The sequence below is a fragment of the Podarcis erhardii genome, assembly GCF_964252035.2.
Source record: "Podarcis erhardii genome assembly, chromosome: Z".
Taxonomy (NCBI): Eukaryota; Metazoa; Chordata; class Lepidosauria; order Squamata; family Lacertidae; genus Podarcis; species Podarcis erhardii.
Genome location: NC_138504.1, coordinates 41,599,389 through 41,615,502, shown reverse-complemented (window position 1 = coordinate 41,615,502; position 16,114 = coordinate 41,599,389). Strand labels below are relative to the sequence as shown.

Below are 16,114 nucleotides of genomic sequence, written 5' to 3'. Positions count from 1 at the left end.
GTCGCTTCTGATTTCCAGTCCTAACTCTGAGACAGCCTCATTAACCCCTCCATTCTTATGTCATGTTGATCTCATTGCTCTCTTTAAAGCTTGGTTTCCTGAAGGCAAGGAACCCTGTGACAGTCCCCCCTCCCCCCGCCTGATGAAAAAGGTGGCTGATGGCAGAATAAAACAACCATGGTATTTGCATGGCAACAGCAGTGGTTGCATAATGGTCTGGTTTTGACTCACCGCCAAGTCCATCTCCTTTTATGTATTATTTCATAGAATCATAGAGTTAGACCTAAGGGATCCTCCAGTCCAACCCTCTACAATGCAGGAATCACAGCTACATAACAACATAGGAACAGCCCTGTTGGATCAGGCCAGTGGCCCACCTAATCCTGCACCCTGTTTTTGCAGTTATCAACCCAATGCTTGTTGGAAACCTGCAAGCAGCACCTGATCAGTAGAGCACTCTCCCGCACTGTGGTTCCAGAAACTATTTATAAGTGGATTTGCTATACAGTTTCCCTGCCTTCTACCACGGAACTCAAGGCAGCGTCTGTGGGGCACATTGGGCTGAATGTTACATCGTTACATGAAGAGGTGCTGATTGGAGATGCCACGAATGAAGGGGGCCACTACTTACCGTACCCTGTTGTGGGCAAGCCCAGATGTTTCATCCGGTTCTTCACCAGCTCTGAAAGCTCCTGCCGCTCTGATCGCCGGTAGAGGCTCAGCCTCTGCTGGTTGATCCACTCAGCTGTTTTGGGTGTGTGTTTGCTTGCTCCTTTTCGACTCAGCCGGCGGGCCCACTGCATGCTCTTGCGCCGTAACAAAGGGTGCTCCGACTGGTCAGTGGGGCACGAGTTCCGGTGATGAGGGGTTTTGGTGTTCCAGTGGTCCTTCACCTCTTTTGTATCCTCACAGTCTTCCACATTGATTGAGATCTGTGACTGGGAACACCAGTAGGCCATGAGGGAAAGCAAAATATGGCTTTTGGTCCCCTGATGGGCCACTGATGTCATTCCATGGAATCATAAGGAAAAAAAGCTTTCATTTCCCCAAAACTAAAAGCAAACTTTTACTGGAAATAGATCATAGTTCGGTGGCATGACCCATTCATTAATACTGGGGTGAGGAACTTTTTAAGTAGTAGTAGTAGTAGTAGTAGTAGTATTTGTTTCCCCCCTTTTTCATTTCTTTCATTATTTTATTTTAGTTTCCTTTTTTTAAAAAAAGGAAAGCTGTATAAAGTGTGAGGTCGCACAGGCTGAATTTATTGACAGCATTGGCTGACTTGGTACGCACTATTTTGATGTTGTATATATATAAAAAATCTTTTTTAATGCAGTTATCTTGAGTCTGCAACTCGTCAAATGCAGGTGAAAATATTCACTAGTTACCCAAGGAAACTAAGGGCATCCTTATTCTACCTTTAGCTGAAAAGTTGTAGAGCTACAATAACTTTTCTCAGCATAAAGACAAATAAATATTTTTTTGACAGAAGCCATACTCACCTGTGTCCTGATGTCATGAGGCTGGGGTTGCAGGGAGAAAGAAAGACATAATACTTGAAAAACATAATTTGAAAAATGTATCATTGTTTTGGCCCGGCATTCCTTTGCTGTAACACAACACTGAGAAGATTCCTGTTTAAGTGATGTTTACTTTATCTCTCTTGCTCCCTTCTCAACCTAAACTGTGTAACAAAAATGGTCACCTACTTATCAACTGTGGGCTCTGTCTGATTCAGTGGGGATGGGCAAATCTGTCCATTTCAGTTCCTATTAGTTACTGAAATTGACAGATTCAAGTCTTAGGTTCCAGTCTTAAGTTTAGTTCTCCACATTTCTGAATCAGTTTGTGATTTATTTTTAAATTTTTAAAGGAAAAGTCCTCATAAAAAATCATCTGCATTTGAGTGCAAATTTCTCCCAATGCACACATTTTTGTATGTAATTTTGCTTGAAGTAATATAATGCATTTCATATATTAGTTTCACTAACACATGCATTTTATCACACACATTCCCCATAACATACACATTTTTGTACATGTTAGTTGGCTGGAGAACTGCAACACAAGACTCTGAGAAGTGGAAATTGCATAGAATAGCTTTTTTAGTTTTCATATTGCTTTGGAATGTGAGGAATAGGTAGTTTCGCATTAAAATCTTAACCAAACCAATTTTCTTTTCTATTCCCTAATAGTCAATGGTGATATTAGTCGGGATTAGGTTTATTATATCTGTATGTCGCTTCCCACTAAAGGTCCTGAAATGATTTAAAGGTAAAGGTAAAGGGACCCCTGACCATTAGGTCTAGTCGTGGATGACTCTGGGGTTGTGGTGCTCATATGGCTTTATTGGCCGAGGGAGCCGGCATACAGCTTCCGGGTCATGTAGCCAGCATGACTAAGCCGCTTCTGGTGAACCAGAGCAGTGCACAGAAATGCCGTTTACCTTCCCGCCGGAGCGGTACCTATTGATCTACTTGCACTTTGACATGCTTTCAAACTGCTAGGTTGGCAGGAGCAGGGACTGAACAACGGGAGCTCACCCCGTCACAGGGATTCAAACTGCCGACCTTCTGATCGGCAAGTCCTAGGCTCTGTGGTTTAACCCACAGCGCCACCTGCGTCCCTCCTGAAATGATTTACAAGCAAGTAAAAATCCCAACAAGAAAGCTACATAGAATAGAATAGAATAGAATAGAATAGAATAGAATAGAATAGAATAGAATAGAATAGAATAGAATAGAATACTTATTGGTGGTGCCCACATGCATGGGAGGGAGAGAATCTATCTGCCTGGCAGCAAAACAATGAACAAGGTTGGTACTAGATGGGCCTCCCTAAGAACAGTAATCCATAAATTGGGGGGCTGTTACAGAGAAGGCTTGTTCTCTCATCAGTACACTCTGGACATCTTTTGAAGGTGGTATGCCTACTGATGGGATGGGGGTCTTCTAGACCTGGGATGGGGCACCTGTGGCTGTCAAGAAGTTTGTGAACATTCTGGGCCACTGAATGTGTCAATGGCAGAACCTTCACACAAGGCAGAAGGGGGTCAAATGCTCTTGGCAAAGAAGGAACAGGAGGGCATGGGAGAGTGTGGCTAGCAGAGAACCAAGAAGAAAAGATAGAGGTATGGGTGGCTGAAGACAGGTCTGGATTTGATACACTCATTTCTGAATTAATTGCAGGTCCCCCCCCCCCCCCCGGTTGGGAGAAGCAGCAGTAGAGAGAAAGGAAATCTGGATTTGGGTGGGTGGATATTGGGAATTAGGGATTCTGAGGAGAGGCCAAGCAGGTTGATTCTCAACTTCTTACATCCATGGTGGAAAACATGTGGGACTCAGTCCTATAGATGCCAATGGGGATCTCAGCACTGGAGGAACATAGCTTCTGGAAGAGACGCCCGTATGTCCGGATCCACAGGTCATCCTCAGTGATTTTCATCTATCCAATAAAGGAAGGAAAGAGAGAAGGAATGAAAAGTCATTGATGCTCTTTTACAATGGGCGACAAAAACATATTCCTTTGCATTGACAAGCTCCCATCAACCTCCATGCATTGGAATATGGGATGGTGCATTATGCTGAGGTCAGACCATTGGTCCATCTTACTAAGTATTGTCCACACTGACTGGCAGTGGCTCCCCAAAGTTTCAGACAAGAGTCTCCCCCAGTCCTACCTGGAGATGCTGGGGAATGAACCTGGGAGCTTCTGCATGCAAGGCAGATGGCTCTACCACTGAGCCACGACCTTCCCCTACTTCAGATCACTGAGAACAAACAGAATAGGGAGGCCTATCACCTTTAGGCATCAAGCTTTTTCTCACTGGTAGGTAAAGGTTGGCAGAAGCTGGGACAGAGCTCATCCTGTTGCCTGGATTCGAACTGCCAACCTTCTGATCAGCAAGCCCAAGAGGCTCAGTGGTTTAGACCACATCGCCACCCACGTTCTCCCAATGAGAAGGACGTTCACTAGCGAGACTAGCGAGAAAATGCTGGGGCTGAACCCCGAAGAATGGCAAATTCTAGCAACTCATGCTTATAACATTTTTACAGAGCAAGAGACATCAAAGGTTATCCAGTTTGACCTCTCTACCGATGCAGGAAAACTGATGCCACAGCACTAATATGCCCAATACTGGTCCCCACCACTCCCAGAGAACTCCACCCAGCACTGTCAACTCCATCTTCTGTGTGAAAAACCTTTAGATGTGTGAAGACAGCCATAAAGTCCCCCCTTAACTTTCTTTTCTCCGGGCTAAACATACCTGGATATTTTGACCATCCCTTGTAGGATTTGGTTTCCAAACCCCATCACCATCCTGGGTACCTTCCCTGGATAATTTGAAAGGTAGATCTTCTTCACTCATACTGGGCTAGGCAGGGAACCTACAAAGCACTATATTTGCCACTTTGGTACCACGGAAAAGAATGCAGAAACTCAACACTTACAGCACAGAGGTAGCCGGACCCTGGAGTGGTGTCTAGACCGAGAAGCAGCCTTGTGATGGTGATCATATAGTCTTTCACGAATGACTGCAAGGGAAGAACCCATCAGCAATTGGGCAGCGGCCTCTACCAGGGCAATAGCATCTAATGGATTTGGTCCCTCAATTTGATTGAACAACTGAGCTTGTGAAAACTCCAATTAAGCTAACAACAGGTAAAACTCATTCCCACAGGAGGCCGTGATGATCCCTGATGTGGATGATTTTTAAAAGAGTCAAAACAAAACAAATTCCTTCCAGTAGCACCTTAAAGACCAACTAAGTCAGTTCTTGGTATGAGCTTTCGTGTGCATGCACACTTCTTCAGATACACTGAAACAGAAGTCACCAGACCCTTCTATATAGTGAGAAGGTGGGGAGGGGTATTACTCAGAAGGGTGGTGGGAATGGGTGATTGGCAGATAGCTGTGATGAGCCTGTGGACGACTCTTAACGACTGCAATAGGTCTTACAGGAAAAAGCAAGGGGTGAAAAGGTGAAAAATGGCTATGTCATGTATAATGAGATAAGAATCCAAGGTCTTTGTTCAGACCAGGTTCTCCATGGTTTTAAGTTTGGTGATAAGTTGTAATTCAGCAGCTTCTCTTTCCAGAGTATTAGACAAAAGAGTATTAGACAAATTCATGGAGAACAGGGCTATCAATGGCTACTAGCCACGATGGCTCTGCTCTGCTTCCATGGGTATTGAATGTAACAACATAAGAACATAAGAAGAGCCCTGCTGGATCTGGCCAAAGCTCACCTAGTCCAGCATTCTGTTCTTATAGTGGCCAACCAGATGCCTATGGGAAGACCCCAAGCAAGATGCAAGCATAAGAGCTCCCTCCTAAAGTGGTTTCCAGCAACTGCTATTCAGAAGTATGACTGCCTATCAGAGTTGGGTGCCTTTGCTGCTTATTTCTAAGAACCCAATCTGGGGAGAGATTGGAAAAACAGGAGAGGGGGAAAAAACTTGATGGGGACAATGTTATTGAGATTTGCAGAAGCCAGAAAAAAGTATATCACAAGGAACTGAAGAAATATCAATTCAGAACATTTTGGGGTGGGAAGAAGATGAAAAGAAAAGTTATATTGGACTTCCTGAGTGACAGAAGTGGAACACTGGAGACCCATGAAAGAAACTAGGGAACACAGCACTAGCAGTTTGGGAGAAAAGCTGATTATCATCAACTACAGTGTCAAATTACTCTGGAATGTATATGCTACATTCCAGTTATGGCGGGTGGGGGTGGGGACACGGCTATTGGGCTGTTCTTGTTTTTACTTTGATTATGTATTCAGTATGTATTCAGTGCTTTTATATTGTGATTTTATCCTGTGAACCACCCTGTGGGTATAGGGCAGTATACAATTTGTAATAATAATAATAATAATAATAATAATAATAATAATAATAATTGTAATACATACAATTTGCAGATAGAGACATGGAAGTATACCTCTGTTTTTCCCTTCTATGTTTTTCCTCCTCCTTTTATCTTTTTATCTTAGTTCTGTTTGTTCTCTTTTTCTCTTTCTCTTGTTTTCTCTTTGTATTCTTTATTATTTTGTACAGTATTGGAGACATTTATAAAAGGCTTTTTTGGGTGTGGGTACAGGGCAGCGGGTGGAGAAGTCCTTTGCCTTGGACTGAGGAGGACACAAGCAGGAAGGGGACAGTCGTAGGAGGGGGGGGTCCCTGCACGAAAGGCAGGGTGGAAAGGGTCTCCCAGGGTGAGAGAAATAGGCTCCCCAGTGGGAGATGGGAGGGTCAACCTCTCTGTATGTGGATAAATGACAGGATATACAGTGGCACCTCGGGTTACATATGCTTCAGGTTACATGCGCTTCAGGTTACACACTCCACTAACCCAGAAATAGTGCTTCAAGTTAAGAACTTTGCTGCAGGATAAGAACAGAAATCGGGCTCCGGCGGTGCAGCGGCAGCAGGAGGCCCCATTAGCTCAAGTGGTGCTTCAGGTTAAAAACAGTTTCAGGTTAAGAACGGACCTCCAGAACGAATTAAGTACTTAACCTGAGGTACCACTGTATATGATATAAATATGACAAAGGGCCTTTAGGCATTTCCTCCCTCTCCGTCTCTTTTTTCTTGCATTTTTTTGTTTTTTAATATTCTTGTTCTGTAGACTTCTTATTGATTCTTATTATCAATTTATTATTATTATTATTTTATTATTATTTATTTTTAAGAAGTATTATTGCCTCTAACACCAGTTACCGGAAACCAGAGGAGGGGAGAGTCTTACTCTTGTGCTTGAGCCCTGCTTTTGGAGTTCCCATATGCATCTAGTCAGCCACTGTGAGAATATGATGTTGGACTGCATAGCCCATTGGCTGGATGTAGCAGGATTGTCTTACGTTCTTAATATATGTTTTCTTTAAAAAAAAATATTTTAATACATGTTCTTCTGAAACTGGAATCACCACATCACCCAAGATGCATTCTGTCCTGTGTGGAAGAGAACAAGGCGATGGAGAAAATGTATCATCTAAATGCAAAGCATTCGTGCCCCGCCCACCGTCCAACATGGACCTCCTTGAGAACAGTTTCCCCCCTCCTCATACATAGTGTCTACCAATCAATCCATGTACAAAAACTCATACATTAGCTAACATTTCTTTAAACTGTGTGACAGCCCTGAGCGACAGCCTTCTGCCATCTGGTGGATTGAAACCTTCCATCAGTGTCAGCCAGTATGACCAACATTAAAAAATTCCTTCCAGTAGCACCTTAGAGACCAACTATGTTTGTTATTGGTATGAGCTTTTGTGTGCATGCACACAATTCTTCAGATACACTGAAAAAAGAAGTCACCAGACCCTTATATATAGTGAGAGGGTGGAGAGGGGTATTACTCAGAAGGTTGGTGGGAATGGGTGATTGGCTGATAGGTGTGGTAAACCTGCTGACGACAGGAAAAAGCAAGGGGTGAGATGGCTAAAAATAGCTATATCGTGTATAATGAGATAAGAATCCAATGTCTCTATTCAGACCAGGTCTCTGAATAAGTTTGGTAATAAGTTGCAATTCAGCAACTTCTCTTTCCAGTCTATTTCTGAAATTCCTTTGTAATAAGACAGCTAGTTTGATTATTACCAACGGTTAGGGATGATAGGATTTGCAGTCTGATAACAATTCTACACAGAGCAGACCCATTAGAAGGTTGTGCTGAGACCTGGGAGACTGGGGTTCTAGTCCCAACTTGGCAAATTTACATTTCCATTTCCATTTAGAGAGGTCCAGACAAGTCCTTTCTTGAATCGGGTTCCTTCCCTTCCTGGAGATTCAGTATGACACGGTTTGCAAAAAACCCCCAATGCTACAGGGGATCAAATGTTACAGCTAGAAGGCCCGTCTTTTGGAATGAATGGTGGCTCCCTTCTTCCCTTCATTGTTACCTGGTAAAGCAGCGTATCCAACATGCTGATGCTGAAAACTCTGCCGGCAGCAAACGGAAGGCGGAACATGAAAGCCAAGTTGGAACCGTTCTCCCGCTCTTTCTGTGGGGAAAGCAAGAATGCAGAGGTGAAAATAATAGTATGGCAGCCTTCCTGGATTAGACCAAAGGCAATCTAGCCCAATATCCTGCCTCTAATGGTGGTCACCCCAAAGTTTACAATAAACAATATTTATTTTTATTTTTTAAAATAGCAAAGTTTGAAGGTGGAGACCAAGACAGCCCACGGAATACTTAGAAAGTTCATGGCTAGCTATCGCCGCGATCAGGTGCACTTCACAGTGTAGCACTTTGTTGCAGGTCCCAATTTCTGTTCGACTTTCCAAGGGTGGAATTCAACACTACTCCTACTCAGAGTAGACTTATTGAAATCAATGGGCAAGACTTATTTAGGCTCTTAATTCAATGGGTCTATTCTGTGTAGGACTAGAACTGGCTACAACCTCAGCGCTCGTGGCCTTTTTTATATACTATATTAAGAGATAGCATGGCAGTGGGCACACACACGTCCACAGAACACTGCTGGATTGCCCTGTGAAAAGAAAGGGCACAATGAGAATTGTGCTTCATCTTGAGCCTTGCAGCCCTAAAATGTCAGCATGGAATCTCATAACAAGGGAGCAGCTGGGATATGACCTGCTTGGTGGGTAGCAATGAAAGTAATGGTGACCACAACGGCATTTTCTTCAACAATCAGGGAGAGGTGAGAGGGCAACAAATCAGCATTCTTTTTAAAATATATATATATTATTTTTCTCTCCAAAGTGCCTCATACCACCACAAATTAGGAATCTAATAACCAAATATACATATTTTTGTTTGTTTGTTACCTTTTCTAGTTTGGAAAGGGCCAATGAGTAGCTATCCTTTGCTCGGAACTGCATGAACCTCATGTTGGATGGATGTGTCAGCTCCGTAATGATGCTCAGGCTTGGGAAAAGCCTAGAATGAAAGCAAGGGGTGCGGGAGAGTAAGCAAATACATTTCTGTTAGACATTTCAACAAATGTAAGAATAGCCCTGATGGGTCACAGCGTGAGATTCATAATTTAGCATCATGTTCCCCCAAACTGGCCAGCTGGTTGCTTCTGGGAAGCCCACAAAGACAACAGCCCATCAGTAGGGATGAACCAATAAAAACCTAGAACAGCCCAAGAGTAGCCACAGAGTACTATCTAGCCATTGTTATGGAAAACGCTGTTGAGATGGAAAACGAGGAAGGGGCATAGAATAGAGTGAATACCTAGCTACCCCATTTCATTTTTGTTGCATATAGAGATAGACAGAGATAGAGATGAATTCCTGGATGCCAAGATCCAACTTTGGGGCAAGTAGTCTTTGGTAAGAGAACCCAGCAGAGATTTAAGGTCACAAAATATGCAGCAAAGTAAAGTGTGGAAGTACAAGCTGTTAGACCATTAAAATATGTTCTTCCAAGTAAATTCCAAAATTTCCTTCTCCTCCCAGCATACCAAGAGGCCGCATGTTTGGTAAGTTTAAAAATGGATTACTTACAAACTCTCCAAAGGTCAAATTTATGTGCTTTCGCATACTTCAGTCAGGAAAGCTGCACAGCAAGCAATACTTAGTTACAAAGTGGTAAATGTTTCTAGATTATTAGTATAAGAACTCAAGAGTGGCTTGTAAGAGCCATGTGGTTGAGCTGGAGCTGGAATTTCTCATGTAGACTGGGGGTGAACAAAGGTTTGATTTCCTATTTTCCCCAAGGTAAAGGAAAGTGACCTCACTAAGCTTATTCTATGGTCTTAACCCCTTCATGTATTAATTGCACTTAAGCATGTTGGTTATATGATGCTGGTTATCCCACAACTTTAACTGCTATTCAGTTGGGAATTGCCAAGGAGGACAAAAGAGTCTTGCCTCCCCCGCCCTCAATCAAGTCCAGCTGAGAAACAGCCTTCCCATGGCTTTAAGAGCAGCAGATGCAGCTGGAAAGGGAGAAGAGGAATATGGGGGGAGGGAATTATTTAAGTTATGTGACCTTATTGCTCAATTTGATCTGTTTATATGGTTTTTATGCATTGTAATTTTGCTGTTGTTTGTAATTTAGTAATGATTTTTTTTTAATGCTTAAGTGAATTTCTATTTAATTATTGTTGATATTATTGTGTAACTTTATGCCACATTGCTTTATGCCAACTTCATGTGCATAGGATTGCTCCCGGTGGTGGGAATAGCTCAGGCTGCATGTCTGAGGACCCATTAAAATATGCTGTAACCTCTGAGCCTTTTCACATTTAACTCTTGCCCTAGTTCTGTCACTGGATAGCTCAGCTGGTTAGAGTGTGGTGCTGATATTGCCAAGGTTGCAGGTTCGATCCCCATATAGGACAGCTGCATATTCCTGCCATTGCAGGGGGTTGGACTAAATGATCCTCAGGGTCCCTCCCAACTCTATAGTTCTATGATATTTTGTGTGTGCTATTATATTACTTTATTTTGTATAAGCTGCTTATTCTAAGTCATATTTTTATTACGATTTTTTTGCATTGGATCAGATTGTTATGAGTAATCTTTGCTGTATATTTTGTTGCTTCTTCAGCTTGTAAACTGCCTTGTATATCAATATATAGATATATAGAAAGGTGGTATACAAACTTAAAGTGAAACGAAATGAAATGAAAATATGAGAACCCCACATTGCAATGTCTTTTGTGTGTGTGTGTTTGTGGGCAAAACTGTCAATTTTGATTATTTCTGTTTCTCATTTTTCCTGTCTTAAAATTCGGTTGTCCACATTTCTGCTGCAATTTGCGTTAAAAAAATATCTGGCCAAAGTTTATTCAGCATTTACATGTGAATTTATCCTACTTGACACATTTCTGTATGCAGGTTTGACTAACAAAGGGCATATTTTCAATGAATTTCCTTTGATATAATGCATTTTGCTATGTTACCTTCACTAATATGGGTGTTCTTGTGCACATTTCCTTGGCTGGTGAGCAGCTGATAGCATTATCACTGAATTTGTCCAGAGTTCTTTTAAAACCATCCAACCTGGAACCAGCTCTCCATTATGGGATGCAAGAGAAATAGTGGGAGTGGGGAACTGAGGGGGGGAATACAGCTTGCCAGGCCTCTCTATCTGGCCCTTAGAACTGCCCCCAGGCTACACCTGCCATTGACCATGCTTGGCACTCCAAGTGTGCTTTGCTTGGCTGGAATGTGTCCTTGGACTTTGATCATGCTGCTTGCTTGACTGGATGGAGGACTGAGAGGTGCGTGTAGCAACCAGCTTGCTGTACCAAAAGTAAAATTGGCATTCATTCCTCCACCCCTCTTCTCTCTGGCTCTGCCTGCCCCCGCCATGTGGCCCCCCAGAAGATATCCAGAAGGAAATGCAGCCCTCAGGCCAAAAAGGGTTCATCAACCTGGAGAAAGAGGGAAGGATTATCATGGCCAGAGATGCTGAAACTTCAAAGCACTTTGTCTCACCTGAACATGGTTTGGACGTTGACGATGGTCTTGGCATCTGCCATGTAATCCTCTTCAGCGCTCATTGTGCTCTCCTTGTCCACTACCACCAAATTGTCAGCATAAATGATCCCACACTGCAGCAAGCTGTCGAGGCTAAAAGGCATCCCCCCAAACAAGTGACAATTAGGAGGCTGTTGGAAGGCGGGAGGGGGAAGCCAGCTTTGATGCTCGAAATGTCTCAGAAAATTATGCTCTTGGCAATTTGCTGACAATTTTTTGTTATTGTTTTGAGATCACCCCATCCCAAATTGTTGCATTGGGCCAGCATGGGGAACACTGCCTCAGGATAGAAAATTTAGGAATCAACTTAAGGAATGTACAAAGGCAGAACTGTTTTGTATGTTTATGGATCTGAGTATGAATTATCAGAGGGTTGTTGTTGTTTTTTTTAGCCCAACAAAATAAAACACCTCCAAGTTTCTGTCCCTCATGGTGGTGCCTTGGGGTTGTGCCTTGGGGCACTGAACCAAAAGAGACAGAGACAGGTGCAGGGAAGGAGAGAGAGAGAGAGAGAGAGAGAAAGGGGAAAGCTTACTTATCAATTGTGCCTTCCATATAATAGACCATTGGGAAACAGCAGATGGCTTCCAGGAAATGATGGTCAGGCCTGAAAAAGAGACACTCAGTTTCTCTTTTTTCCAATCTTAAGTCCAGTTTTCCACATCAGTCCGTGAATTCTTATTATGAAGAAGCGCCCATGAAAATTCTTCAGCCTTTTAGTGTGAATTTCTCCTAATGGACACATGCCTGCATGCAATTTCCCCTAAAATATACACATTTTGGCAAAGCAGCTTCCCATAGTAAAATGCATGTTGGTATTCTATTTTCACGAATACGTGCACATTTATGCACACTTTGCCACAGCATATGCATTTTTGTGCGCATCACTTGGCTGGAGAACTGCACTGCGAAATCCAGAGAAATGCGGATTTTGAAGGATGGCTGCAGTTTGATTCTTGCAATGTTTCAAAAAGTGTGAATTGGATAGGTCCACTTTGAAAGGCAAACTGAATTGAATTCCTTCCCGGCCCCCAACCACCAGCCTTGCTTTCTGGTGCTGTGCTGTCCAAATCTTTCACCCTTCTTGCCACTCTGACCACGATGACACCCCACCTTCAGTCTCTGCATAGGTCTCCTCTCCTTCCCTGGATCCTGTGCCAGCTCCTCATCCTTACTTTCGAAGTTGTACTTCTCCACTCTCACAATACACCTCCGCCTGTGACCTTTGCTGGTCACAGGCGCTGTAGCTCAGTGTTAGAGAGTTGGCATTTGGAAGGTCCCTGGTTCAAGTCCTGTCTTGTCCCCAAAGTGGGCTGTGAAAGATGCCCACCTGAAACTGTTGCTGCCAGTCAGTGTATGCGCAATCATTTCTTAAGCTGCTCTAATACGTCAAGGACCACCTCTGCCCACATGAACAGACCCAGATCCTGGTATTGCCATCTGAGGCATTTCTCTGTGTGCTGCCACCATGGAGAGGACTGGAGGGTGGCAACACAGAACAGGCCTTCCCAGCGGTAGCTCCCCAACTTGTGGAATGCTCTCCACAGGGAAGCCCGCTTGGTGCCATCTTCATTTTCATATATGAGACATTCCTTTTTACCTGGGTGTTTGGCCCTTAATTTGAAGGTTTTCAATTGCTTGTGGCCTCTTTTAGAAGGCAGGATCCATAAGACTGACCTTTATTTGTTTAGGTGTTGTGTACGTGTGTGTGTGTCAGGTTCTATTTGTTGCTTTCATTGTAATTCGTGTTTGTAAATTGTAGTAGTGTTTTTGCACTGTGCCTGTAAATCACTTTTGTGAGTAAAGCAACTGTTATGTACTGAAGTTCTCACCCTGGGCCAGCAGGGGGATACTGTAGATAGTTTTCACTCAGGTCCACATATGCAAATAAGGGATTGAAAGTGATGTTCAGTGATTGAATAGTTACAGAAAGTTGTTACAGTTATGTTGTACTGGAGCTCTATATAAGCAGGCTGGCTGAACCCTTCAGTTCAGTTCTGGCCTATGAATAAGCAAGAGCTGTTTGAAGAATCGCTGTGTCGTCTGATATGTTCACCCACAACTTAACAGCAACAGTATCATCACGTACAACACCAGCAGAAGCAGTCTGAGTAGGAAGAATTTCAGAGCAGAGCATACCACCACCTTTCTTAATCACTCTCTGAGCATCAGCTTTAGGTAGAGCCTTTCCCCTAAAAGCCTACTTTTCTATTTACAGGGAGTGTGTAGGGTGTGTGTGGGGGGCTCTGATGTAGCCCCAGTATATTTGTATGTTTGTGTGTATATATGAGCTGGAGCGGGGAAGTACTTACTTGTTGTCAAGCAACAGTACGATGGGGTTTAGCTCTTTCCGTGACCGGTAGTAGGCGCGGAGAGGAACAATGAAGTTGTACAAGCCGTTCCCAGCTGTCTCTGCTGACACAATGATCAACTTGTTCTTAAAGCCGTAGGCTTTGGCGTCTTCATAACTGTTGTGCCTGCAGCCCTGGAAAGATGCCGGGAAATGTTTTGTTTTACACTTCCTGGCTGGTGCTCAATAAAGGTCCAATGTCACCTATTCTCCCCATAAGAAGATAAGACCCAACTAGCCTAGCATCCAGTCTCACAGTAGACAACCAGATGCCCCAGTGGGAAACTTGCAGGTGGGACCCACTCACAAGAGGTTGTGGTCCTCCTGTGGTTTCCAGGAACTGGGATTAAGAAGCACTGCTGCCTCTGAGAATGGAGGGAGGGAGAATGTAGCCACCAAGGTTAAAAATCCTCCACAACAAGGTGATAAAAGCAGCCGCAGCAAGCAGGGCAGTTGGTAAACTAGACCACTTTCCCAACAGAATTATCCTCCCTCCCACAATAACCATTTCCAACTCTCCTGGATATGAAGGAACCACAAAGGAACAGCCAACTGAGAGGATGAAATGAACAGGAAGATGGATGAAGTACGAAGAAGAGAAGAGTCCCCACGTGAACAAGATGGGGGCAGGGAAGCTGCTTAGATGCAAGAGCTGGGGGGGGGGGGAGAGAAACAAAATCTCCAGCTGTTTCACTTTTATCAGCTGCCGATGTACCAGATGTTTCCACTTTATAGAGAAACCCTGCTGGCCATTCCAACAGTTCCTCCAGCATCAGAGACGTCTGTGTGGCTTTTTAGAAAGCCCAGCCCAGGTAGCAGCTTGTGTACATGTCTGCATCTCCAAAGCTCCCATTCCTACAAACCCCTGGATGTTTTGTTTAGCCTGGAGTAGCTAACCTCTTGCTCTCTAGACGCTGCTGAACTACAGCTCCCATCAGCCCTTGGCAGAATGGGCAAAAGTCACAGACAATGGGAGTTGTTAGTTCAGCAATATGCAAAGGGCCAGAAGTGAGGCCATCCTGATCTAGACCTTCTCATGCTTCTGATCATTGAGCAGGCACTGCCTGCATGCCTTTGCGTGGCAAGTTCCTCCCCCAGATGAAATGAAGACACAGACACATTGTTTTAAGGTTAATGGGCGTGAAGGCCACAACTTTATTGATTACGGAATTGAAGGTATTGGCCTTAGGCATTGGCTTCTATCGACTACCCGGCATGGTGACCGGGAGGGGTTGAACACAAACCGCAGGAGTCCTGTTGAAGTACGCCAACTAGGATCCCACGGGTGTCACCGCTCGGGGGCGTGCCGGAGGCCCTACCTCTCCAGGCTTCGGACAAGGCCACGCCCCCCCTGGGAGTCCTCTACCGGACTACCCCTTCTCATTGGGGGAAGGTGATGGCGCTCCCTTCCCCCCTCCTTTTTCCTATAATTTGCCCCAAGCCAATGCCTAACCGCCAATACCGAGAAAGTTGTGACGATTGCTACGAGGTAGGCGAAAAAACCAAAAGGCAGGAAGTGCGCCAAATTGGAAAAATTCCTACCAGGCCCCATGCGGCGACCAACCGAAGTCCATAGCAAGGCCAATTCTAGCTAAACCTGAGGGTGGGTGGGATGGGAAAAACCGCTCAGCTGCTGGGGTGAGGGGAAAAGAGGGCGGTCCCAGGCCACGCCTCCCCTCGCCCGCCGATTGGCGGGCTGGGTTGCAGGCACGCCCAGGGATTCCCCAGTTCTCGCGGGGGCGGGGGGAAGCCCCCGCGAATGTGGGAGGTCCTGCCCGCAACACCCTCTCCTCTGCAGGCACGGAAAGGGCTTTGCGTGGCAAGTTCCTCCCCCAGGCACGGAAAGGGCTTTGCCACAGTAGGGACTAGAAACCTTAACACAAAATAAAATTGGTGATTTTCAGGAAATATTTTCAGTTGCTGTTGTTTCTAAATTAACCTTAAAAGGTAAAGGGACCCCTGACCATTAGGTCCAGTCGTGATTGACTCTGGGGTTGCGGCGCTCATCTTGCTTTATTGGCCGAGAGAGCCGGCGTACAGCTTCCAGGTCATGTGGCCAGCATGACTAAGCTGCTTCTGGCAAACCAGAGCAGTGCACGGAAATGCCGTTTACCTTCCCGCTGGAGCGGTACCTATTTATCTACTTGTACTTTGTGCTTTCGAACTACTAGGTTGGCAGGAGCAGGGACTGAGCATCAGGAACTCACCCCGTCACGGGGATTCGAACCGCCGGCCTTCTGATCGGCAAGTCCTAGAGTCTGTGGTTTAACCCACAGTACCTCCTGTGTCCCCTGCACCACCC

General features: G+C 44.6%; 1 protein-coding gene across 9 annotated transcripts in view; it reads right to left on the bottom strand.

Moving 5' to 3' along the window:
* Nucleotides 1-16,114, bottom strand: part of KCNT1 (potassium sodium-activated channel subfamily T member 1) — a 208,940-nt gene that overhangs the window by 10,669 nt on the left and 182,157 nt on the right. For 6 of the 9 annotated variants that reach the window (XM_081847469.1, XM_081847472.1, XM_081847477.1 and 3 more), the window contains 9 exons: nt 13,775-13,947; nt 11,998-12,069; nt 11,421-11,555; nt 8,796-8,907; nt 7,907-8,008; nt 4,452-4,535; nt 3,316-3,444; nt 1,503-1,523; nt 632-938 (listed from right to left, as the gene is read on the bottom strand). In XM_081847469.1, coding sequence (XP_081703595.1) covers nt 632-938; nt 1,503-1,523; nt 3,316-3,444; nt 4,452-4,535; nt 7,907-8,008; nt 8,796-8,907; nt 11,421-11,555; nt 11,998-12,069; nt 13,775-13,947 — 1,135 coding nt within the window. The remainder of the gene's footprint in view (nt 1-631; nt 939-1,502; nt 1,524-3,315; nt 3,445-4,451; nt 4,536-7,906; nt 8,009-8,795; nt 8,908-11,420; nt 11,556-11,997; nt 12,070-13,774; nt 13,948-16,114) is intronic. The other 3 variants (XM_081847470.1, XM_081847473.1, XM_081847471.1) reach the window with 3 other exon arrangements.